We start from the raw sequence: 26,224 nt of genomic DNA, 5'->3' as shown, positions 1-26,224 counted from the left end.
AACGAATCTTGTTTTCACAGAAATCCCGATAAGGACATTCTGCCCTGGTGCTTCTACCGTAAATCGGACGGGCGAGTCCAGTGGGGCTACTGCACATGTACTAAAGGTAGGGAACCTTCAGCCTGTGATGCCAAATACCTCGCTTACATCAAACTATATTCATCACAGTAAGAGCCGACAGCAAGGACTGTATGGCATTGTAGAGGCTTGCAGTGCTGTTGAAAATTATACGTATTTTGATAAGATTTTGAAAACCTCCGATAGCACTGATTTCTACCGCTTTGGGACATTAGAAAATATGTAATTTCGCTGTGTAAAAGCTCAAGTGGATTATGGTTGGTGTAAAATTGGGAATTAGTTAGTGATTTTTAGTATTCAGTGCTAGTTTTGAGAGCGTTATGCCGGTCATATTCTAGATGCACCGTTGCATTAGTCTTGCACGAGTAGTCTGTATATGTTTTCTTCTACCATTCGCTCATTCCGTGCAGCTGGTTGACAGTGGTGGGGCCGGTTCTTTTACTCTCAACGCAGGAGGCCGATTGGATGATCTCTACGTCTTCTTCTGACTTACCCGACTCTCTGACAGGTGTCCATCATCGTCAGAAAGCGGGGAAAGTCAGAAGAAGGTAACGATCTCTCCATCGTACATCTGCTTGGAGAGTAGACTTTCCAATAACCACATTCTATTCCTCCTCTCAGTGCTGAGTCCGCTGACCATTCAAAGCAAGGTGTTTAGGTTTTCTGGCGATTCTCCCTGGTCACTTTTCCCAAATACCATGCACTTTTAATCTGCAGGCAAACGAAGCGGTCGGGGTTATTTTGTTGGTACACGCTCTCTTCAATTCTTCTCCTTCGCCTCCATAGTAAAGTCATAGGGGAGGGCCAAGGTGGGTCGTTAAGGAAAATAAACGGTGCATTTTTTAGCCCGAAAGGAATACGTTCTCGTCCCAATCATGCAAACCAGTCGCCGTGGTCTTCATACGAATTATTTCCGTGCTCTCCCTGGATCATTTCTTAGAAGAGACAAACCACGAAAAAGCGTGTACCAACAAAATAACCACGCGACCGCTGCATCTGCTTGGAGATTCGTACGTTACCTCTACTCCCCTCCTCAAGCAGACCCCCCTCCCCACGTTGCCGGTTGTCTTACAGCGCGATGGGTTTTGTATCCTCTTATGCCGTTGTCCAGCTGGTTGCCCTGATGGCTGAACCTTCTGTACTCCCGTTGCCCTGTTATGTACCCAATCAACCATCCTGCTACGGTTTCCAGTTACCGCTGACTTATCGGACCACCTTGCGTTGGCTTGGCGAAAGACGGGATCTCACTTCTACCGCCCCTCTACCCCCTTACACCCCACCATCCCGCTTTGGTTGCCGACCCTCTAACACCCCCACCCCGGACCCCCGTCATCCCTTTTCCTCACCAATGGTGGATTTGAACGGTTTCCCCATGTCCCACTCCTATTCTGCATACTACTAGTATTACACACTGGCTCAAGTACTTTATTCTGTATGTGTAGAATGTAAGAAACTCCTTCGGTTTTCTAATAGCAAACACTGTATAGTTGCTCCTGTCGCCTTCCTTTCAGCCATGCCCCCGTGGATAGCGGCGAACCCTGCCTCAGGGCTGCGCTGGGTCCGACCCATCGCCCCCGCCACCATGTACGGCAACTGGAACCCTCAGCCCCCCGCGAGCTCCTCTGTCGTGAACTGGCAGGGGCTCGCCGGCGTCCTGATCTATGGGAACGATGTGGTCGTCGCAAGTACATATCTTTCGGCTCCTTTCGCTTATCTTACCCAGACGGTGCCGTCTAGTAAATGACCTTCATCAATAAGTGCACATTTAGAATTTTCCCAGCAAGATGCTATGATCTCGCGAGATCTTACGATACTTACGGTTCTCGCGAGATCTCCTACAAAGTCTCGCGAGATATTATCTGCTCTAAGGCTTTGTTCCAGCATTGCATGCGGAATCTTCTACATAATGTTCTTTACTCTGGTTGCTGGGAACGGATATGGTTCTCTTTGGTTCTTGTGTCAATAGATGCGGCAATGGTGGCTGTGCCCTCGAGGAATTGGCTTTTGGGTAGTGAGCAGATCCATAGACATTATGATGTCCTTGGTGGATACAAGCTAAATACCATCACACTCCCTTGGGTGGTAGACTGCATATTGCTAGGAGATCCATTGCCTATCTTCTGACGGTGTGCATTTCTCTCTGGTTCCTAACTGACTAGCTAACCACCCTTGCCATTCGCCTATCAGTTTAAAGCCAAGGTGATGGTTCCATGAAAGGTTCTTTCTCGCTTGTTACCGTTGTGATTTCCTAATCCCGTAACTCTTACACTCCGACCTACCAATCGGCAGCGGTATGGCAATATCTTCTTTTTTTCTTATCATGTTTTGGTTGTTTTTTCTTGCCATATTCTTGTTGGCTTTCTTGTGGTCTGTTGGAGTCTATTAAAAGAACGGTTTCTGGTAACTTACAGGTAAAGTTAGACCTGGGTTTATTCGATGGGCGTTCTTTCCGGATGTTTTGTTTGGACTCATTGACACTGATGTAAAATTAGATCACGCGGTATTAGTAAGAATATAGATCTTGTAAAGAGTTCAGTACATTGAAAGACTCCCGTCTTCTAGAGTGAACAGTGAGACCTACAAAACACACAAGGCACCATTCTTTCCGCCTTGTATAGTATACCACTACGGACGAAATGTCCTGTTGTAATGCTTGAATAGATGGTATGGATTATAGACGAATGAAGTACATTCTATGATGCAACATAACGAAAGAGTGCTACTGTTGCTACTAGATTTTCTAACTACAGGTATCATTGAAGATCACCTGTGGCGTACCGTAATTATTACGTCTCATGCGATATTTACGTAATCTCCAAGCAGATCTACACGGTGCACCGAAAATCGTATATACTAGCCAGATAAGCTTCAGTCAGCCAGATAAACTCCAGTCCGCACCGTAGACTGGAGCTTCTCTGGCTGACTGGAGCTTATCTGGCTAGCATATACGTTTTTCGTTGCACCGTGTAGATATGCTTGGAGATTAATATTTACGTCCTCCGCAGATAACCAGGACACAGGCTACGACATCCGGCTGATCGACGGGGACAATGTCTACGAGGGTCGCGTGGAGGTCTTCCATGACGGCGAATGGGGGGCGGTCTGCGACGACCTGTGGGACATCAAGGACGCAAACGTCGTCTGCAGGGAACTGGGGTTTCCTGAGTGAGTATTATGGGATGTCAGGGACTGTAGTGTCGTCTGCAGGGAACTGGGGTTTCCAGAGTAAGTATTATGGGATGTTAAGAACTGTAATGTCGTCTGCAGGGAACTGGGGTTTCCTGGGTTAGTATTATGGGATGTTAGGAACTTTGATGTCGTCTGCAGGGAACTGGGGTTTCTTGAGCGAGCATTATGGGATGTCAGGGACTGCAATGTCGTCTGCAGGGAACTGGGGTTTCCTGAGTGAGTATTATGGGATGTTAGGGACTGCAATGTCGTCTGCAGGGAACTGGTGGTTCCTGAGTGAGTATTATGGGATGTTAGGGACTGCAATGTCGTCTGCAAGGAACTGGGGTTTCCTGAGTGAGTATTATGGGATGTCAGGGACTGCAATGTCGTCTGCAAGGAACTGGGGTTTCTTGAGCGAGTATTATGGGATATCGGAGACGTCAATGTCGTCTGCAGAGTATGAGTTTGCTGAGTATAAAGGGCAATCAGGGACTGTTCTCAAAAAGTGGGGGCTCCTTCAGTGACTATTATGTCACTGAAGGAGCTGCCAATGTCGTCTGCAGAGAAGTCGAGTTTGCTGAGCACTAGGGGTGGGTACCGGTACCGTGTACCGGTACAAAACCGGTATTTCTTAATGGACCGGTCCAAAAAAACCGGTCCGTAAAAAATCAGTGGACCGGCCTATGGACCGATTAGAAAATTCATAGTAGCAGGCGGCCACATAACTGGTCTAAGAAAAAACAAAACAGCAGATTTAACTTCGTTTTCGAAGACGTTAGCTGTGAATCATACCTAGAAACACTTAAAGGATTAGTAAACAGACGGCAAGGAGAGTATAATTATAATTTTGAGACAAAGTGCAAACCTAAGAAATTATATCGTTCCAGACATGACGTTTGGAGACTTTTCTGTGTGTCTCGCTCTCCAAAATATGATGTACTGCGACACTACTATAATCAGGTACAGGTACAGGTCCGGACCTGGACCTGACCCTCTGGACCTGGACCTGGACCGGACCTGAATTGTTTGTACCGGTACCCACCCCTACTGAGCACTATGGGATGAGCTCCATTGAGGGTGTCAAATAAGTCTAAAGGGATCTTGTGGGATGTTTCTTTATTTCACACGCGGCACAAACGTTCAATGCCAATGGGGCAACTTCTGGTCACGGGTTCATTACCAAGGGCGGGCCTTGATAGAATATTCGTGTGAAAAATGTCCTTTCTGCCCTTTTAGTGGAGCCGTGGAGGCAACGACACGAGGTCGATTCGGGCAGAGCAACGGGAAGATCGTCCTGGATGACATGCTGTGTACCGGGACGGAAGTCTCACTCAGGGACTGCAAGGTGGGTGGAACAATCGAGTGCTGCATGTTGGATTTATCATTTTGATAGTGTATATGTCTTGGTTCAGCTGCTGATAATAATTTATCATCTGGAAGGTCCTGCATGCCAGAAAAGAAGTATCTATTGCAAAAATGTTGGGGCCTTCAATCACTTCTTGTGTGTGCGTGTGTGAGTGTGTGTGTGTGTATGTGTGTTTCTTTGTGTGTGTGTGTCTGTGTGCGTGTATTTCCGCACTGCAGTTGATATATGTCCTGCCAGTTGTACCGGTGCGGTTTCTAAATGTTCTGCAAAAGATAGTGAAGTCTTCTAACTCTGATTGCCTTGTTTGTGATTTCTCCTTCAGCACAACGGCTGGGGTCGCCACGACTGTGTGGAGGCGGAAGCGGCGGGGGTCGTCTGCCGGTCCCAGACTCCACCGGGAATCGCGGTCACAGAGAGCACAGGTATGGATGACGTCATGTTACCGTGGAGACATGGGGGGAGGGGGCTAGCCTGGTTACCGTCTTCCTTTATGCTAGGGTCACATTTCCCGACCGGGGCCCGGCCGGGCTATTTTCGTAAACAAAAAGATAAAGTGCATATCAATATATATGCACAAGCTATGCTGTTAGATAATTTTTGGCACGTTTTGTGTTTTTGTTTGTCTTTCAAATCATACTTTTCGTTCCCAAAGACTGCCCGGCCGGGCCCCGGATTGGAAATGTGACCCAAGCATAACCGGTGCTATTGTACCAAACGTCAGGATGGTATCCAGGCTAAACGTTGTAGTATATAGTACCACACACATTGTAGCACGCTCCCTCTGACTGCCCTTTTCGTGCTGTGTGGTTTGCTGCTACTTGTAGAGACAGGGTGTTTAGTGTGTAGTATCGCTGGCTTCACGCAGTTTTGTGTGTCACATAATGTTCATTCTGTCTGATGCTACTTGTTGAATCCTACTCCACCGCCGCAAAAAAGTAGAAGTCTACTTGAGATCGCCAAGGCCTCGGTCGATACTTAGTCTGTATAACACAAACTCCAGCTGTCCGGGGATGTCTGTCCCCTCCCCGAGGCGGTTACAGGGCGGCGAGCAGTCACAGGAGGTTTGATTGAATTCAGGCTAGGTCGATACAGTATTTGCCACTGTATGCGAGAGCTCTGAAACTTTCCCGTAGACATGTTATACGGATCGGCAAACCGCTTTATATCTATTCCCTATGTGTCACAATCTAGATTAATGCTGTGCTACTTCTCTCAAGCAATAGCAGGCAAATATAGTTGCATTGACGCTGCCTATTTCGTAGGACGTTACTAGAACAGACAGTGAGTAGAGTTACATATGTACTCGGATTCAAATTCCTGATTCCCCCCCCCCCCTCTCCCGGTTCCCTTTCCTTGGTTTCTGGTGAAGCAGGCGTTTTATTTCCATGATTTGAGTTTTGATTTGGTATATCGGTGATTCCGAAATAAGGTGTGACATACACTGACATTTCTTTCCTTAATCGGTACTGTTGGTTTTATGGGTACTGGTGACTGGTATTGCTGGGTTTGGGGGATTCGGGATTTGGCTGCGGTGAAGAGGGATACCCCGTGATACACCCTTTGCTCGCACGAAAGCCTGTCTGTCTGTGTTGGTAGAGGACAGGGTAACAATTAAGACTGTATAATTGACACAAAGAATGTAGCACTCGCCAACGTTTCCGCTGACTCTCCGGCCTTCGTTAGGATGGCTGACCCGCCAGATCTGATAACGTGACCTTTTGGACACGTGACACCAGTAGTAGGTCAAAGGTGACTGGAAGTTTGGAGCTCCCATATTCGGTCATGACGTCAGCCATGGTGGACGGCCCCTGGCTGGGGGGGGGGGGGGTGTACAGACTTCCAGTCACCTTTGACCAATGCGCGTTATGCGCCTGAGTCAGTCCCCCTGAGAAAGGCCAAAGAGTTGGTAGAATGTCAGCAAGGCTACATTTTTTTGTCAAAGGTTAAACTCTAATGACGGTATGGCGTCACACAATGTGTTGTGGTAGAGAGTAAACACGTACTGCATGTGGTCGCTGGGCTGTTACTCCCATAACACAGCTTGCGCTGAGCACTGTGGGTCACTGTCTGTTGCTTCCTAACCGTGCACCCCCTCCTCTTTCCTCCCCCCGCCAGACACTAGCATTGAGACTGGGAGAACCTCCGTCACGGAGCCCGGAGGAACCTCCGGATCAGAATCCGGAGTCACTTCCGGTGGTGAGTCCGGAGTCACATCCGGATCTGAGTCCGGAGGTGCCTCTAGTACCGAAACCGGAGAGACTTCCGAGACGGGCTCCGGGGAGATTCCGGAGGCCGAGTCCGGAGAAATCTCTAGCCCGGAATCCGGAGAAAACGAGCATGACGTCACTTCCGCAGAGACTCAAGAGTCGGAGGAACTCCTGCCGGTCCCGACCATTCGCCTGGTGGGGGGGACGAACAGCAGGGAGGGACGGGTGGAGGTGTTCCTGGACGGCCGCTGGGGGACCGTCTGCGACGACTCGTGGGACGAGAGGGACGCCCAGGTCGTCTGCAGGCAGCTCGGCTTCAGGTAAATATTGTTCACACACCTTGATAATGGTTTAGACGTTCTTCATAAAATGCCGAAAGGAATGTAGACTGACGGAGTATTTGTCTGACTCTACAGCCTTCTCTAAGATGACTGATTCACTGCTTCGAAAGTATCATCTCTTAAGATGACGTGACATTAGTCTACTGGGTTAGGTTAAGCTTTCAAGTCTGGTTCGAGCGGGAGCTCGACCAAAGTAGGTAAAGTAAGTAGGTTAGAGGTAATTGGAAGTTTGTAACACCCCCGTCTCGGTTACACAATGATGGATGAGTATCGGTATTCACTCACAATGAACAAGTGTTTTATTCTGTGTGTTTAGGGGGTGGGTTGCCATGTGTGTTGGAATACACATATTGTATGCATATATCCATTTTGATATCTATATATTGTCTCCAAAGTGGTGACGTCAGAGCCTGGGCACGGGCGCACTTCGGCGAGGGCTCCGACCCCATTCTCATGGACGAAGTGACTTGCGAAGGTACGGAAGCGAACCTAGCGGATTGCGGGCGAGCTGCAGTGGACCGAATGGACTGTCGTCACACAGAGGACGCAGGCGTGACGTGCGGGGTCCAAGAAAGTGAGGCTTTGATCTGTTTGGTATTTTAGAAGTGTTCAAGACAGCCATTCATTCTTAGCAATGCAACTGTGATCCAGTCACATTTGGGATAATAACCTTTCTCAATGCTGTGACGCGCACATACATCTAGTATTATTAAAGACGCCTAAGCGGGAGAAAAAATCAGAGAAACTTTATTCTGTTAGATTTCTGTTAGCGTTATTTGCTCACTTCAATTAGACATTTAGAGTTAACTGCCGATGAATTCGGAAAAAGACTAGCAATAAATATCCATAGCATGTTCTTTTAGGTTTTGTCTTATTACAAATCCATTTCTATCCATGGCATTTTATTTTAATCTACTCCACATAAAAATATAAGCACACTATCATTTTTTTAAAAGTTTTGTCTTTCTCCTTTTTTGCCTTTTGGGCAGAGGCATTTTCTTTATGTTTCAATTTGCCCAGGTGTTATGTTGGGACAGTCCATGTTTTGCATGGGGAGGAGTATAGACGAAACATACTGAATTTGCTCGCAAATGTTGCCTTTCTAGTTTTAGATTCAAACGTTTTTTCTTCTTTTTTTTCGCCGTAGCCGAGGAGGCGCCAGCCCCGGTGACTGTCCGGCTGGTGGGCGGGAGCGCGGAGTCGGAGGGCCGAGTGGAAGTCTACCACGGCGGGGAGTGGGGGACGATATGCGACGACAACTGGGACGACAGGGACGCACAGGTCGTCTGCAGGGAACTTGGCTTTGTGTGAGTACCGGGCTGTGTTTTTGGAGTTGTCATGGAGTGTCATAAAATGACCGTATCATGTTACTTCTAAAGAATGACAGGATGCTATTTCGATGAAATATATGAATAGCTAGATAACAGACAATGAAACAAAGAAATTAATGAACGGGACTATTTATTGGTTGTCCAAAGACCCACTTTTTATGTTTAGCCATACCTAGTATGGCTCAACATATTGTTTTTGTGCATGTTCTTCTTCTTCTCCTTCTTCTGCCAAATCTTCAAATCGATTCAACTCCGCCATTTGTTAATCAACCGACCTGAAATTTGGCAAGGAGGTAAAGAAGGCAAATACCCTCAGGTGATTTTAAAATTGCTTTGAAACAGGCCTTAAAATCATTTTTATGGAGGTTTTTTGGGGCATTTTTAGGCAGTTTCTATATTTTTGGCTCCTGTGCCCTGGTATTACAAGCAAATGACCTGAAATTCGCTACAAGGGTGCCTTGAACATGTCCCTACAAGACTACAATCACATTTCTGGTGTACATCACTTCAAAATGTTTCGTTTTGGGTACTTTTGGACCAAAAACGGGTCAAAAGTGCTGTCCCCGTTCCATGTTCTATCTTAGAATCCATGTTCTATCTAAGGTTCCGGGCGTTCCATTTGCTGCTGGCCAAAGAACATGTGTTCTTTTCAGGTTACCTGAGGTCATGTTGCGGGTAAACACGCGAGCAGTAAGAAGCTCTTGGTGTCTCGCAGAACTTGTAGAGAGAATTGTTTTGCACGGGTGATTTTGGAACAGTCAATTTATGCATCGGGAGGGAGATTGGCAAAGTATGATGCTCTCGCAAATGTTGCCTTCCTACATGCAGTTAATATTTCGATTTGCCCAGGGGTTATTTTGGAACAACCCACTTCTTGCATGGGGAGGAGTATGGCTAAACATGCTGTATTTGCTCAGGGGCAAATGACGGCCTTTCTAGTTTTATCTGAATGTGTTCGGCACCCTCCCAAACAGACTGCAGTACTACCTTCTCAGCTAGGGGGCACTGCAGGTAGATACTAGTATTGTGGTCCCTGGACAACACTTCAGCAAAGATGGGGGTATTGTCCGCTTGCAAGCAAATGTTGGCTTTCAGTTCTAGTTCTTACAATAAAAATCAGTCTTTTTCATGTGAAATTTTGTCATCTAGTGGCGGAACCGCGAAAGCCTGGTCACGAGCTCGCTTCGGCAGGGGAACGGGGAACATTCTTCTGGATGACGTCATCTGCCTTGGGAACGAGCCGACCATAGCGAGCTGCAACAGCAACGGTTGGGGCGAGAACAACTGCGACCACTCCGAGGACGCCGGAGTCACGTGCTCAGTACAGCAAGGTCAGTCACCCTTGCCTCAAATCCTCGATTAAGGAACGTTGACACGGAACGCAATACGTGCCACCGACAGGGAATTATTCACGTTGTCACAAAAAGAGACAGTGCCCTGCTACATGTCAAATGTGAGAACATATACTGTATTATATTTGGGCCTGTAATTACTCCAAAATTAAATGGTGACGAGACATCTAGGTCAGTCATCCTTGCCTGGTTGTATAAGCAAGTTCACAGTTCAAAGTGCGCATGTGTATTGTGTCTTAATGTCAAAGTTTAAGACTGCACATGAACGCTTGGAACTGTGAACTGGCTTATTGTTGAAGTTCCTGATCAGTAACGTTGGTAGGAACGACCATAGGTTTTATCGAAAGAGAATTTTTAATTTGGAACGTCTTCATCTCCCATCTTGTCATGTTATTCGATGTAGAAATACAGTACCACACAGTAAGTACAAGCTGCGCAGGACAGGACTGTAAGATTTGATCCATTCACGTCGAGATGGACACATACTCATATAAGTGTGGTTGGTGCTCAAAGTGTGGCTCTCTTCAAACCCGAGACCCCCAGGGTTACGTTCTAGCCGAGAACACATCCCCAACTGAAGCTATGTTCTCAGTTTCACCCAGGTCGAGTGAGGAAATGTGCCTCACAAGCCCCTTTCGCAAGGGCACAATGGGGCCTGCTAGGGCTTCGAACCCAGAACCTTTAGATTCTAAGTCAACACCTCTGACCACAGAGCCACCTGTTTGACGTTCCAGAGTACCAGGTGCGGCTGGTGGGCGGGGACAGTGAGAGCGAGGGCCGGGTGGAGGTTCTGTATGACGGGCAGTGGGGGACCGTCTGCGACGACCGATGGGACGAGGCGGACGCAAAAGTCGTCTGCGCGCAGCTAGGAATCACGTGAGTAAACTATAGAATACCATTGGCTGGGGTGTTGTGACGTACTAAGCTTGAAACTGTCTGAGGCTGCTTGGAGCATTTCATGTAAGCCAGAAGGTACAGAATGTTTGATTGTCCATTTCAAATACTAGGCTACTTTTAGAGTTCATCTAAACGAGAAACTCTAAAATATAACTTATCTGGTAAGGCCTCACAAGTTTGATTTGCCACATCTGGTCAACCTTGGAACCATCACCGTCACTTAACGCTGGCTGATGGGGATAGCAGCCAGGCGTACATCTGATGTAAGATTCATCGAGATCAAGTTTCAGGGGACGTCTAAACAAAAAAACCATTAAAGTTTGAATGCCATGTTTCCCTGTACAGGGGAGCGTCGGAAGCAATCGGCAAAGGAGCGTTCGGCAGAGGGGACGGTCCGATTCTCATGGACGAGGTGCGTTGCCAGGGCAACGAGAAGTTCCTGTCCGATTGCCCGCGGTCGAACTGGACCGTGCACGACTGTTCGCACATGGAGGACGCCGGTGTCAGGTGCAACGTGCGGCCCGCAACGCCACAGAGGACAGGTAGGGGGCGCTTCTACGAGCAGGTGTGGCCGCGCTATCTTGGTTCCATGGATGACATCCTCTGACGATTTCAAATTTGAGCTCGAAAATCTGAACACTGGGGCGTTTTTCCTAATATTTTAACCCTCTTTTTGACACGTGTACACATTCTCGCATTTTCCGATGGTTGTATGAAGGCCCACCCATGCTAGTAAGTTTGGCTCACAACGTCCTCTAGATCTTGATTTCTAGCGACATATTTGTCGCAGAACTGTCAAATTTAGCGATCATATTTTGCCCTTCAAAAAACGATCCTAATGCCGTGCGTGGATGTCATCCGTACACCGAAGTTTGTGTGGCCCAAAGTGTGTATTTTGGAGGTGGGTGGAGGACTAGGCAGGCCCGAGCTCACACCAGTTGACTTTTTAAACCATAGGAGAGGGTCGGAGGTCATCTGGTCGGAAACGGAAACGTCCTAGAGGTACTTCATGATGTTGTTTTTAATAAATCAATATTCTACTCAATTGATGTTCTATTTGTGTTATAGATATCTGAGTATGATAAGGTAGCAGTGGCAAGTCACATGGCTAGATACAGGAATAGTGTCACTCTAGCTGTCTAGTAGAGTTGGGCATATGGCATAAATGAATCGTCTTTTGTCTTTATCGTCTTTCGATAAAGGTTCTGCTTTGAGATGTTAAGATACATCAACAATTCATTTCTAACAACTTCAGCTATTGCATCGAGGCTTTCCAGTGCCATATACCCCATTCACGCACATGCACGCATAATCTCCAAGCAGATCTACCGGAGGCAATGCAGTATCCAAAGGATCAAACAGTGTCTACTAGGCATACTGTTTGACCCTTTGTATGCTGCCTTGCTAGCGGTGGATCTGCTTGGAGATGATGCATAAACTTCACATTGCCCTGACAGGACGAATCATTTTTCGTGCGAAGACCAGAGAAACGCCAAGATTTTCATTTCTAAAAAAAAGAAAAATTCATGTCTCCAGTGCTGTCTGTTTTCACACACTTCCATATCGAATGTATTCGATTGTATCCTCCTAACCCCTGACCTCCTTGCCATGACCAGGTCCGACCATACGCCTGGTGGGCGGTGCCACTGAGAAGGAGGGTAGAGTAGAAATCTTCCACAACGGGCAATGGGGAACCGTCTGTGACGATCACTGGGACAAGAAGGACGCTGCTGTCGTCTGCAGACAGCTCGGATACACGTACGTATTAATCTCCCTTTTCACGCGTGCACGGTCACTACATGAAGTTATCCTTTGCTGTGCACTCATTAACGTGTGACTAGAGAGTGGAGATGATATAGGATAAGTTACAGTTGAAAATCTGGTTAGAATTAAGGTAAAATCCGCATTGCTTCGTCACAAGGCCTGAGTATTTTCTTAAAGGGAATTGGACTTCTGACCAGGTGGATGGGACAAGCTTAGCCTTGGGAACTTTTATTGCTCAATCCTCCCGATTCTTCCCCTGTTCTCCAGAGGTCGTTCCCTGGCTCGGATAGGGGTCCACTTTGGTCAGAGGGGAGGGGGGTGTTGGGTGGGGGGGACTTAGGCTTGGGAAGTTTTTTTCTGTAATTTTGTATCTGTATCTATATCTGTATAGCCGGTATAACCGCCCTTCGGCGTAACACACCAGCTTCGCAGGCACACGGCGCGGCAGCAGCTGGTTATATTACACTGAACGGCCTGTCACACCTAACTTTTGCACAATACTTGTAGCTCATTCATTTAGATTCCTTCCCTGAGGTCTTTCTCTGGCGTGGACAGGGCCGTACTTCGGTTAGGGGGAGGGAAACTTCTTTCCCTGTACGTTTGTTTCTCATTCATCCCGATTCCTTCCCTGTTCTCCAGAGGCCGTTCCCTGGCGCGGACCGGGTCGTACTTCGGGCGCGGCGAGGGCGTGATCCAGCTGGATAACGTGGACTGTGTGGGGTCGGAGCCCAGCCTGGACCAGTGCCCGCACCCCGCCTGGCAGGCGCACGACTGCAGTCACAAGGAGGACGCCGGAGTCATCTGCGACTTCGACGAGACGTCATTTTCGGGTGAGTTGGTCTTAAAAGCTCCCCTTTCTCCTTCCCTATCTCCATATCTCTGTCTCTCCCTCTCTTTCTCTCTCCCTCGTCTTTTCTCTCTCTTCTTCTCCCCCCTCTCTCTGTCTCTTTGAGTTATTCCCCGTTTTCGAGGATTAGTGGGAAGAATTTATACAGTATTTGTAGACCAACGGCACGATCTGCTTTACCGCTGGCAGGGGACCCCCTTCGTAGATGGGCTTCAATGCTAGTGTAATACAAATACAGGTAGGCAATTCATTTCGTTAGCATCTCAGGTTTTAGGGTGAGGATGTGCTCCCTTCTTCTGATGGCAATGATAATGATGATACACGTCTCTAGCTGCTTCATGACATGTCGACATTAAGGGTGGGACCTGGTAACAGCAGGGGTAAATGTGCTGTATACAAAATCGTGAGAAACAAGTGACCAGCCGTTGTAATATCGGATGGTTTGTCTGTTCGTGGGTTTGATTTTTTGTGTGCCTTTTTTTTCAAACGTAAAAGTCAAATTTGCGAATATTTTTATGTCTTCTTTAATGGCCCACTTCTTTTATAGTTTTGCACGAATCAGAGTAAAGGCAAATTTCGTCAATTTCCTTTACAATCTCCCCTCAGGAAAGTGCGGTCGGAGGTACGTGCTGCCAAAAGTCGCCGAATAAAGTAGCTAGTAATAACAGAAGGTTGTTGTTAAACTATCTGTTATCCCTCCCCCAGGAGAGTGCGGCCGGAGGTACGTGCTGCCGCAGACCGGCACGCGGGGCCAGCGGATCGTGGGCGGGCAGGAGGCGACGCACGGCGCCTGGCCCTGGATGGTCGGGCTCAAGCTGAAGGACGGCCGCCACTCCTGCGGGGCCACCCTGGTGGGAGACTGCTGGGTCGTCACGGCGGCACACTGCTTCCATAGGTACTACTGATCTGTCCTATATACTCCAGCACTGTAGATCTATGTTAGGCCTCATCTTTGTGTGAGACGAGTCAGGGACAACTTCGCGATCGCTTCCAACTGTTAGGTGTCAACGGTGGCACGTTGCGTCAGAGATACTCGTTTTTCCTATACTTCGGCTCTCGAAGTTAGGACGAACAGTTGTACAATATAACACGAGTCACGCGATCGCTTGCAAAAGTTGGGTGCCCTCGGTGGCAAGTTGCGTCGACAGGTATCCGTTTTCCTATACTTCATCTCTCAATTGAGGACAACTCGTTGTAATCATTCGCGATCGTTTGCAAAACTGTTGGGCGCCCAATGAATGCAGCACGCTGTGAACACGGGAACTCGTTAGATCATGTCCGTTATACCGACTGAACCTCTCGTGCGTTTGCAGGTACCGTAAGGAGGAGTACGTGGTGCGGGTGGGAGACTTCCACTACTCCCGCCGGGAACCGTACCAAGAAGACTTCCTCATCGAGGACTTCTTCACCTACTTCTACGACCACGACTCCACCAACAACGACATCGCCCTCATCAAGCTACGACAGAACGACGGCCGCTGCGTCAAGACAGGACAGTTCGTTAACCCTATTTGCCTGCCCGAGTCAGAAAACCAGTTTAGGGAGGGACACCCCTGTTATATTGCAGGCTGGGGAAGCGACGGTAAGTTTGTCTGTTGTCGTCTTTGCTAGGTCGGTGGCGGGACTTGGTGGCGGTGGATACGGTGAGATGGGTGCCGGCTTATAAAAGCGTTGAGGAGTAAGCAGCGTCTTGCGCATGTACATATTGACAAGTCTTAAGAGAAGACAAGATGGCTGCAAAATGCTTAGCATCTCAGAACAAGTTAGGGAAGTAGAGATTGAAGTCTGAAAAGGTCTAGTGGTCGCTTATTTTGCATTCCTACATCCTTGCAGAGGCTCGCTTTCCATTTAAGACTGGTTGATGTCTCTCTCTTAAGTTCTGCGTCGGAGTCTGCATTAGCTAAACACTGAAGCTATCGTTAGGGCCAACTTAGGGGTAAGACTTTAACTTCGTCGCCACACTGCGAACAAATTGTTTCACCTAAGCATGTCTCACTCTAAGCGTTGCTATAGACACATCCAAGAGTTTCTGTGTGAGATAAGCTGACGATGTTGCACTGTTCTCCCTTCTGCACCTGAATCTAGCTGCTTTAGCTAAACAAATAAGCTGTTCTCAGGGGTAAGACCATCACCATCATGGTCAGGTTATAGCGAATAGGTTGTTGCACCTATTAGCTTGTCTCACGCTAAGCGTTGCTAGTCATATCCGAGCGTTCGTGTGAGTAGTGAACTGACGATGTTCTACTGTTCTCCCTCCCCACAGGCCACGGCTACTCCGCCACGCTGCGGCAGGCGCGGGTCCCGCTCATCTCGCGAGACACCTGCCGCCGGCGCTACGGCTGGAAGTTCCTGGACAACATGTTCTGCGCAGGCGTGATGGCGGGCGGGGTAGACTCGTGTCAGGGCGACTCGGGGGGCCCGCTCATGTGCGAGCAGGACGGCAAGTGGACGCTGTGGGGGGTCACCTCCTGGGGCTACGGATGTGGAATCAGGAACTTTCCCGGTGTCTACACCAGGGTTTCCCGATTCACCTCCTGGCTCAACAGAATAATGGGTGAAGAATGATGACGTCACGACGATACCGACGTCACCATCCATCACCTGTTGCCCGTGTATGATGACGTCACGTCTCGGCTGACGTCACCAAACAGGGGGCCCGTGGGTAGGTATAGGAAATAGATGAAAGGGGTACATAATTATTTCTATCTTTATATGGGCGAATGGTGACGTCATCCATATGTCACCATACGCCATGTGTGACGCGAACTATAGGAATATTGATATTAATTTTTTAACGTCACTGGATTGTGTAACATGGCAACAGCTATATTATTGTTGTTATTTTTGTTATTTGTAAATAAATGTGTAAAATGATGATACAAAAGTTGGTTAATGGCAAAATATCTTAAGGAATGGTGAGTGTAGTATGAAATCTTTCATAATCGATTCATAATGTATCTAGAATTCCTTATTCCTGTAATTGTTATTAATGAAAATATGAAGATATCAAAAGCATTCGACTTCTGGGAACATTCCAGATAACATACACTACAGAACGTGGGAATCGCAAGGTCTGCTTAAATATCGCGCATACTTGTGCACGCAATACGCATTGTTGAGCGAACCAGGAGTTTAGATTGTTATTGTAGACTGTGGCGCTATTAGCAAACGATAAAGTTCTTGCAAACCAACTGTCTTAGTTACTATACTACTATTGTGTAGCCTGACGAATCGCGCTCCTAGTGTCCAGCCGGTGTCCGTGACCGCCTTTAACCCTTGGGTGGGGGTCAGTAACCTCCGGCCTAGAGCTTGTGTAAATACAGGCTATACTATTGTGGTGGAAAGTATTTTCAGGAGCGATCGTCCATGTCGTTGTATTCAAAAGTATTTTCTGTTATCTTGCCAATGTTGTATTTTGGTGCTATTTCTACGTTATTGCAGTTCATGATGATATTTATGGGGTTTTAAAGCGGCCAGAGGTTTATGATAATACAGCTGTACAAAAAACAACCCTTCTCATAACCATGACCAGTGTCAAGTTCGTTTTGGGTCAGACCAGATAGAAACAGAATTCAATTCGGTCAAAGCAGAGATATGTATCGACATCGACAGTTTAATACACAGATGTTAAGTGTAACTAAGTTTAAGCATACTGCAATGTAATATTGAAGTTGTACAGTAATTACGTTAATGATTATTTCCATGTAGCTTTTTTTCTAATCAAAAACTGTACAATTGCACTTTCTGGTCAGGTGACATCTAATAAGCATAATGTATGCGGGGTTTCGCTTTGTATTATCAATAAGTGAAGGGGTATGAAAGAATGTATCAAGCTTTCTTCTCAAATTATTATCTTATGCGGACGAATTGTAAAGCCCTTGATGTACTATAAGAAAATGGAACAGACAATAGATCAAATAAAGAATCTGCAATAAAATTTGTAAACCTGTTATTTCATATGCTGGAAGATTTGATTACCTTTTTTCCTGTAGTTGTATAGTCCATTAAAAAAACTCTTTAGTAGATTGTACAGTCTTGTCGAAATTCTGCAGACCACGCGTCTTAATGTTTTAACCTTTTTAACCACACGAGGAAAAATTGGTGTTTGTGTGAGGTCATGATAGGAAGGAGATTGAATCCAATCATCGCTAAAAATAGAGAGGGATTATACTTCGGTCCCATTGCCCCACCGGGACCCGGCCGGGCTGTTTGCGATAACGAAAAATAAATAAAAAATGCATATCAAGAAAATACTCAATATACGGTTACGGGTATTTTTTTCGATTTTGTGTCTTTTGTTGCCTTTTATATCCGATTTTTCGTTCCCACAAGCTGCCCGGTCGGGGCCCACAAGCTGCCCGGCCGGGGCCCGGATTGGAAATGGGACCGAAGCAGTACTGGGAGTTACATGGCGTGGGAACGTGTCATGACAGTCAGGTGGGGGGCATACCTGGGATTCTGTACAGGATTAACATTAATGCCTTCCGCTTCGCTGGTAACCTGTATAGCTGGGATACTCCAGTGTACAACGATGATTATTGCATGCACGACGTAGAGTGACCCACAGGATAACCAGCTTAATTTAAAAAGTCCCTCGGATAGGACGTTACATGGAGGTCCCGTGTTTGAGGAGAGTCACGTAAAAGAACCCGCCACTCTTATCGAAAAGACCAGTGGTCCTTCCCGGTGTGTGTGGATCATATATATCTGTCCGGATATGCAGCTTGTACTCTTTAGTACAAACCTGGTGTGTTACGCCATGAGGCGGTTTATCAGGTATGCAATACAAACAAACAAACAAACAAGCAAGCAGAGCTTCCTCTTGCCACCGTACTACTGTACGGCGGCAAGAAGAAGCTTTGCTTGTGTAGCCCCGTATCTATCCCGGGGGCCCGGCATATAGCCTGGGTATTTTACAGGCCATAGGCCCATCTTTCAACGTGAAGCTTACATACCTCCGCGGTGGTTCAGCGTGTCCATCGTCGGTCGTGCCGCGGTTATCATTCAGCCTCGACCCGGGCACACCTGCAGAAACGCTGCGGTGGCTGAAAACGGACTGCCCTCCGATCTTCCTTGATCTTGATCTTGATCTGTTACTAGACAACACCCCTCTTGTTGGGGTAAAGCGTCTAGGGGTTCTTTGGATGATACTATCCATAGACGCAAAAGGTGACTGCAGACTATATATAACGACTACTTGTGTGTTGTGCAGCTTACCATTTAAACATGTATCTGCTAGATACACGTATAATTCATCAAAGTTTGAAGATTGGGACAGTGTCTCTCATTTTCGAGTAGCTTCGCAGAACACAAAAGCCAGAGCACGAACAAGAAAGCACGAGTCACGAGGAATTTTCTGTGACTCGGGGCACAGTAAGGCTAAACAAGACCTCAGGCTATCACATTCCATCTCAGGCTATCACATTCCACCAGGACGAAACTAATGTACCTGTCGGAGGCTTCCTCTGCGGGTGTTTTTATTTGTTTGGGACAACCTAAACGAATACTTGCATGTTTTGCTTTCAACATGTATATCATCTACTCTCACAGTGTGATGAGAATTGCTAGAACAATACCTCTCATTCTCATTTTCTAGTAGCTTCGCAAAAGATCGCAATCTTGCACATGTGGGAACGCACGAATCACGTGGATTAACTATCATCTATTTTTGGAGACCCAAGGGCATAGTTAGGCTAAACAAGATCTATATATGCGTAGTTTTCAACACTGTAATTGTATGTGCTGTGTCAGACGCCCAAAATCAGCCACTGCTGCCTGGGTGGTCTTGTATTGCCGTTGCAATTTGAATAAAATGAAAAATGAAATAAAATAAACAAGATCGTAGGCTATCACATTCCACCAGGACGAAACTAATGTACCTGTCGGAGGCTTCCCCGCGGTTGTTCTTCTTTTGTCCGTTCGTGGCACCACCTGCAGGGAGGCGCATCACGAGATGATGCAGCTGTGTTGGGCAGGTTATTCCTCAGGAAACCCTAAACCTGCTGAAAAAAGGGTTTTACCGCCTTATGAAGTTTTGTGAGCATAGATGTATGTTATGCATTCGTGGCGCAGCATACTATTATCAGCATTATGTTCCAGAGAATGTATGGCATGCATAACTAGATTGTCTTTATAGTTATTCATAAAAGTAGATTAGTTCTTTATTTAAATTGTCAGATAATAGCAATAATAGCAAAGTATTGTGCCCGTACAAGTGTCGTGCAATAAAGTTCTTCTATGAGGATTGAGGACCCTTGTAATCATCAAGCAAATACATGCATAAATCTTACTCAATCTCAGTGCCCTACGCCTGTTTATGTAACATTGGTAGTGTTGTATTTTTTATCCTAGAGAGAGACGAGCCGAACTATGATACTATAAACGTACCAATGTGGGGAAAACATGCGTAGAACAATGAGAATAATCCGGATCTGTACCTCTTGGTGATTACACCCTTCTCATTACTTCGACACAAAACATCAGTAATCAGTGGAGTTGTTAGAATTGCTGAATTTTGAAAGAAGACATACATGATGCAAGGTCTATATATCTCCTTGTATGATAGAGCATCCTTGTTTGTCATACCACGGTCGGCATTATTGGTTACACAGATATTTGCTTTCAAAGTCATCATATCTTTTTATATTCACGCAATTTGTTCATATTTGAGGCGAAACCTGAAAGATCGTTTATATACGATTCTTTTGTCCGTTTTCGCGAAGGTGAGGTTAGAGATATTTGCCTGGCCGTATAGATGTGCCCAAGCAGAGCGAAGTACCACCGGGAAACGCACAGTGTTCCTACGCCACACTAAAAATAGTACCAAACAAAACTTTGGACAAATCCCTGCGCATGCAAGACGTCCCCCTTGGTCAGGCCTGGCCGAAAGGTTAGCAAATCTGTAATGTTGAGAGCATGAGAACTATCTGGGCGGAATGTGGACGCACCCTACTTGCACCCCTGTACAGTGCGTGGGTGGATATACCTGTATACGATAGTCTTCTCCGCCAGTACTAATACGTACAGGCTGAACAGTGACGCTGAGAACATGTTGTTCTCCATTCTCTTGCTCACTGGTTGGACCACCAGGGCTTTTTTGCATGGGCATCCTACGGAGAGACGACACGAGGTAGGTTTGTTGATGTCGTAGTTTTCTTCTTCTTCCACAGGCTTTTGTATAGTAGAGAGAGAACCCACAATTTCCGACCTCAGTTTCCTTCGCTTTTCTATCAAAACCGTTTTAGACAACAACAGTGTCCATATCTGAGTCACTAACGGCACTTTCATAGACGCGTAGAAAATACCATTAAATCATGGATTCAGAAATCCAGCGGCTTCGCTTGTGTTGCCATGGTAACGGCGAGTGGAATATTGAAAAGAAAAAAGGAACCCCCGCTGCGCCGTGTGCGTAAAACATGTCTCGGTCGGGCACGGTGGATCAAGCGAGAAAGGGCGCTCGCCTCGTCCGCTTATAATCCATTCAATCGGGTAATCCTCTTATGCGTGGCAGCTAACTTTAGAACGTTACGGAGGGCATCTGAAACGGCGAAAACAGCGCTGTCGTTGTAACTATTCATATCAAAAATATATCCGAGGCACCCGATTAATTTGAAGTAACGAATATGCTACGCAATCATTTGACGTTGTTGTTTGTAGCTTCGGACATCGGCTATAAAAAACAATCGGACACGGATGTTGTTATACAGGGCAAATAGAATTTCCCGTTGACACTATCCATTTCTATGACACCCATAATTGTATTTTCCCAGAGGAAAGACTACTGATCAGAATGGGTTGCCAAAATCCGCTTTCCACTAGAGCTTCAACCATTGAGGGACGAAAAAATTTGACGGATATTTCGACGAATGTCACTAACTTAAATACTAGTACAATTTTGTGTTTTGTTGTCTTTTACATGATACTTTTAGATCTTGTATCATATTCCATTTATAAAACCAAAGGGTCACACAAATTGAATATTCGTCGCCCTACGGTCGTCTCTCAAGCTAGCAAGGATCGTCGACTAGTGGAAAGAGTGCCTTAGCAGTCTAACATGTTAAGAGTTTTTTGTCTTTAATATTATGTGCCATTTTCTTATTGTACATCAGTTCTAATTGCACTCTTGTAGTCGGCGCATAAGGAGCAAAATAAGCCTGGTACGTATATAAAATTACATAATTCACACGTGCTTGTCAAAGACAAAGTGTGCTTTGTATCTTGTGCCTTTTCTTGAAAGTCGATTCTTATCGGATGTTTTTTCTAAATGAAGAAATGTTGCTAACATTAAGATAAGGGTGTCAAAGGTTACGAAAACCTTCATCAATTGTTCCGTTTTTCTTTGTCACTTCAGGTCGAAGGGGGCAACACGGAGGTCTCGTTCCCAGGTAAAATATTTGCATTCCTCTCGTACACGTTTTACTGATAGGGAAAACATGGGCAACATCTTGAGTCACCCTAAAGTAAGTTTGCAATGACATTCTGCGTCAGGATCCTTAACGAACGGTGTGTCTGAACGGTTGATATCAGGGAATTCTTTGGGTTAGAAATCAAAACAGTTACATCAATGGAACTAGGCCTGCATGGGTAACGTGGCAGCGTCAACGCACTACTAAGTTCAGAAAGGCAACGGCTACGTATTATTGTCGATTCGGTAGGCTGGCTTCATTTGATGCATTGTTCCAATTGTGCTTTACTTTGAGCGTATAGATTACGCGCCTACGATGAATTTGAGCTACAAATTAAGTGCGCTTCAAACAGCTGATTGCGCTCTACGGAAAAGGACGATTTTTGTTAAAGTTGTAAGTTGATCGTGGTGATTTTGCTTTCCTTGAACGAAAACTTTGAAAATATTTTCTAGGTAGCCATATTGGCCTCACGTCCAGACTTGAAGACGCACCAAAGCGGCTTAGCCCCGAACCCAGGTTCTCCAGAAGCAAGCGGCATGAACCTCCGGGCCACCGGGCGGACCCTACCATTCGGCTGGCCGGGGTGGGGGTGAACGTGACCCACAGAGGGCGGGTGGAGGTTTGGTGGAACGGCGGTTGGGCCGTGATCTGCGATGACCTGTGGGACATCAAAGACGCCGACGTGGTTTGCCGCCAACTCGGGTTTAGAGGGTAAGTAGGAAAGATTGGCGATGATAATGCTAGTGATCGTAGAGTGGAAGCATCCTCATTAGATTGCTTTAAGCAATGCATGCAGTTAGATATGCGAAGGTTAGACGTGACAGGTCGTTCGGTGTAATATAACCAGCTGCGGCCGCGCTGCGTGCCTGCGAAGCTGGTGTGTTACGCCGAATGGCGGTTATACTGGCGATATAGATACAGATATAGATGGTAAAGGTCCCATAACCTTTTTGAGGCCGTAGGGGCAGTGGGTTGTTTATCCATTGTGTCTAGGGCACGGTAGTGAACGATAGAGATGTTTGACTGACTGTATTTTCACCAACCCTCTGCCATGGCACAGCGGCGCCATACGGGCGGTGGGTGAGTCGTGGTTCGGGTCCGGGACCGGGCGGTACGGCCTGGATAACGTGGAGTGCCGCGGGACGGAGAGCAGGGTTCAGGACTGCGCGCACCTCGGCTGGGGACAGAACAACTGCCGCCCGAACGAAGCGGCCGGGGTCATCTGCGTCAGCGAGAGAGGTGAGGGTGCATTCTGATGGGGACACGGCCGGATAGCTCATGTCGGTTGTATATGTGATGTTGGGAGCAAGAGGATGATAGAAAAGAGCAAAAGAGTTGTTTTTTAAAATACAAAAGGGCTTTTTACACAAGTTTTCATTAAAGCGTATAAGAATTGCTGACCGTCTTCATCGTGCTGGATCCACTCAGAACAACTGAATTGTCCCATGTATGCAAATTAGATATGCCTGTGAAGGATGTCCTACCTGTTACAATGTAAGGTTCCTACCCTTCAGTGTATATCAAGGGTACAATGTATGATAGCATTTCTGTCAGATGTTTATTTGTAAGAGGGTTTTTTTCAATGATTGTAAGATTATTGACCTTTCTCCACAGCCATTGACACCTCTTGCTTCGGGGACCCCAGCGGTTACCGTGGCAACGTGACGACCACGGCGGCCGGGATGCAGTGCCTGAACTGGATGAACTTCCCCAGCGTGGTGCGCGGGTTTCCGGACGCCGGGCTGGGCGACCACAACTCCTGCCGGAATCCGGATCATGACGTCATTCCGTGGTGCTTCTACGTCGGTGACGGGTCTGTTAGGTGGACGTATTGCACGTGTGACGGCCGTAAGACTGTTTGTTTGTTTGTTTGTTTTATCGTGCATCTTACAAATGTAAGCTATCTGGTACGGCCCTGTAGGGTTTCCTCGGTAGCTACTTACATGTTGATGTTTTAACTCCGTGAAGGAGGTATTGTTTTGTATCTCTGTCTGTCTGACGGTCTGTCCGCACTACATTAATTACCATAACTCAAGAAGCTATAAATGGATTGTAATGATTTTTGGTTTGTGAACAGGTCTTGAGAAGACGAAGGTCAGGGTCTATTCTAAACTCGCTAGTGGTTAGCCTTGGTAATGCAACGGAACTTCCTGTTCTGTATCTTCTATTCTGGACATGCCGTGGTCTTGATTTCCGTTGTTTCCCGCCGCAGACAGAACGCGCCCCCTGCGCCTGGTGAACGGCACTGCACCTGGGGAGGGGCGCGTGGAGATCTACTTTAACGGGGAGTGGGGAACCATCTGCGACGACAAGTGGGACGACAGAGACGCGCAAGTCGTCTGCAGTAACCTTGGATACAGGTCAGTCCTAGTCTCCAAGCAGAGGCGGGGAAGGATGGTCGTCCGACCTCCCCGTTTCGGCAAACCTTCAGTTGTTAGAAAGGTTTCAAACACTGAAGAAGCACAAATTTATTTTAGCTAGTTTAAAACACTAACAACAAGCATAACTGACCTTTCAACAGAAACGGGGGCGCCAAAAACATTTTGCACCTTATGATCCACTGTTCAACGAGTCACGCGTTCTATCAATCTGCATAACGTGACATCAAGGAAGCAGTGGATTGCTCATTCATTGACAAAGATTGTAGGTGATTAGTCGAAATTACAGTTCACTTTAGCCTTGGAACAGAAGAACCTTTTTTTTCTTTCCTCGTAGCGGGGAGGCGTTCGCCATTTCGTTCGGGTATTTCGGCCGAGGTGGCGGCCCCGTGCTGATGGACGAGGTGGAGTGCACGGGCGGAGAGCGGTCCGTGGTGCAGTGCTTCCACAGCGGCTGGTACGTGCACGACTGCAGTCATGCCGAGGACGCAGGGGTGCTGTGTGAGGCCGCGCCGACCGTGCCTACGGCTGTACCCGCTACCACGGTCAGACCGGACAGGAACTATACACAGCCAGGTGAGACAAGTGGAGAGAAAAATAGTCTCTACTATATTCCTCACAGAGGGAGAAAGAGAGGGAGGGAGAGAGTGGGGACAGGGAGGGAGAGATGGGACAGGGAGTGAGAGAGGGGGAAGAGATGGAGAGAAAGAGAGAGAGAGGGGGGTAATGGAGAGAGAACGGTCCGTGGTGCAGTGCTTCCACAGCGGCTGGTACGTGCACGACTGTAGTCACGCCGAGGACGCCGGGGTGCTGTGTGAGTCCGCGCACACTGTGCCTGCCGCTATTCCCGCTACCACGGTCAGCCCGGACAGGAACTATACACAGCCAGGTGAGAGAGAAAATAACTAGTCTCTACCCTGAGAGAGAGAGAGAGAGAGAGAGAGAGAGAGAGAGAGAGAGAGAGAGAGAGAGAGAGAGAGAGAGAGAGAGAGAGAGAGAGAGAGAGGAGGGAGAGAGAGAAAGGGAGAGAGTAGGAAAGGGAAGGACAGAAATAGAGATCTTCTGTTTCTTCCAGAGAACTGTGGACGGCGCTTCAGTTTCCGTGCGCCCCCTTCGTGTGACATTTTACCGATAAAGAGTTACAGAAAATTGATACACGTATTTTCTTTCAGAGAACTGCGGACGACGGTTCAGCTTCCGTGCGCCCCCCTCGGCTCACGCGCGGATCGTGGGCGGTGTGCTGGCAGTGCGGGGCCGGTGGCCGTGGGTGGCCGAGGTGCGGCTGAACGGGTACGGGCACTGGTGCGGGGGCGCCCTCATCCGTGACTGCTGGGTTCTCAGCGCCGCGCACTGCTTATACGAGTACGTTTTCTTTCACAGTTTCCTAAAACCATACTATATTCTTACATATTGATATTGTAATTCATATACTGTATTGAACCATCATGAAATTGTCTTCACCTCCATAACATATCAATTCACAAGTCTGGTATATACAGTTGCTAGAGTAGCTCTGTTTTCTGGCGTCCCATATACAGCATTGTACTGTTCTCTATAATACTTTGTAGTTCTGAATGTAAGATAGATTAGGCTTGTAGTACTGCCAAAAGCTACACCTTTGCGGGCCTACAGGTGACAAGCCGCCTTGTACTATCGACCAATAAAGTATGATGCTTCACCTCAACAGATGGTGACTAATTTACCTCGTTTTATTACGAAGTGCGCAAAAAGCAACAGTATGTCACATATTACTCACATTTTTGAAATTGAAATACATTTCGAAGGTGGCTAAGGTTGCGAGATCTGATGCCTTCAGAATCGGCACATGGTCCTCTCCTTGGTGCTGAAAGTGCTATCGCGCTCTCTGCTCGTCCTGCATACTCACATAGCCAGAAGTCTCACTCACCAATAAGCATCGGATAAGGCCACACCATCGGCATAGACTTATCTGCTTCTCACTATTCGAAGAAAGGTAAAGGTAGTCTCATAGCCTTTTTGAGGCCGTAGGGGCAGTTGATTGTTATCCACTGTGCCTAGGGCACGGAAGCCGAAGCCCAACCCTCTCCTTTCACCACCTTTTACATCCC

General features: G+C 47.1%; 1 protein-coding gene across 1 annotated transcript in view; it reads left to right on the top strand.

The window, feature by feature from the left end:
- LOC136448660 (deleted in malignant brain tumors 1 protein-like) overlaps positions 1–26,224 on the top strand; it is a 73,982-nt gene that overhangs the window by 20,678 nt on the left and 27,080 nt on the right. The window contains exons 4-29 of the mRNA XM_066448300.1: positions 21–106; positions 1,590–1,763; positions 3,084–3,243; positions 4,486–4,594; positions 4,938–5,037; positions 6,731–7,142; positions 7,559–7,737; positions 8,311–8,470; positions 9,644–9,825; positions 10,581–10,722; positions 11,089–11,285; positions 11,701–11,745; positions 12,360–12,501; positions 13,147–13,337; positions 14,060–14,249; positions 14,668–14,936; positions 15,618–15,916; positions 17,687–17,791; positions 21,705–21,738; positions 22,212–22,470; positions 22,820–22,998; positions 23,374–23,607; positions 23,972–24,119; positions 24,475–24,713; positions 24,760–25,026; positions 25,310–25,499. Coding sequence (XP_066304397.1) covers positions 21–106; positions 1,590–1,763; positions 3,084–3,243; positions 4,486–4,594; positions 4,938–5,037; positions 6,731–7,142; positions 7,559–7,737; positions 8,311–8,470; positions 9,644–9,825; positions 10,581–10,722; positions 11,089–11,285; positions 11,701–11,745; positions 12,360–12,501; positions 13,147–13,337; positions 14,060–14,249; positions 14,668–14,936; positions 15,618–15,916; positions 17,687–17,791; positions 21,705–21,738; positions 22,212–22,470; positions 22,820–22,998; positions 23,374–23,607; positions 23,972–24,119; positions 24,475–24,713; positions 24,760–25,026; positions 25,310–25,499 — 4,692 coding nt within the window. The remainder of the gene's footprint in view (positions 1–20; positions 107–1,589; positions 1,764–3,083; positions 3,244–4,485; positions 4,595–4,937; positions 5,038–6,730; positions 7,143–7,558; positions 7,738–8,310; positions 8,471–9,643; positions 9,826–10,580; positions 10,723–11,088; positions 11,286–11,700; positions 11,746–12,359; positions 12,502–13,146; positions 13,338–14,059; positions 14,250–14,667; positions 14,937–15,617; positions 15,917–17,686; positions 17,792–21,704; positions 21,739–22,211; positions 22,471–22,819; positions 22,999–23,373; positions 23,608–23,971; positions 24,120–24,474; positions 24,714–24,759; positions 25,027–25,309; positions 25,500–26,224) is intronic.

Source organism: Branchiostoma lanceolatum, chromosome 14 (assembly GCF_035083965.1).
Source record: "Branchiostoma lanceolatum isolate klBraLanc5 chromosome 14, klBraLanc5.hap2, whole genome shotgun sequence".
NCBI lineage: Eukaryota > Metazoa > Chordata > Leptocardii > Amphioxiformes > Branchiostomatidae > Branchiostoma > Branchiostoma lanceolatum.
Note: the sequence above shows the minus strand (reverse complement) of the source record. Positions and strands in the feature narration are given on the sequence as shown.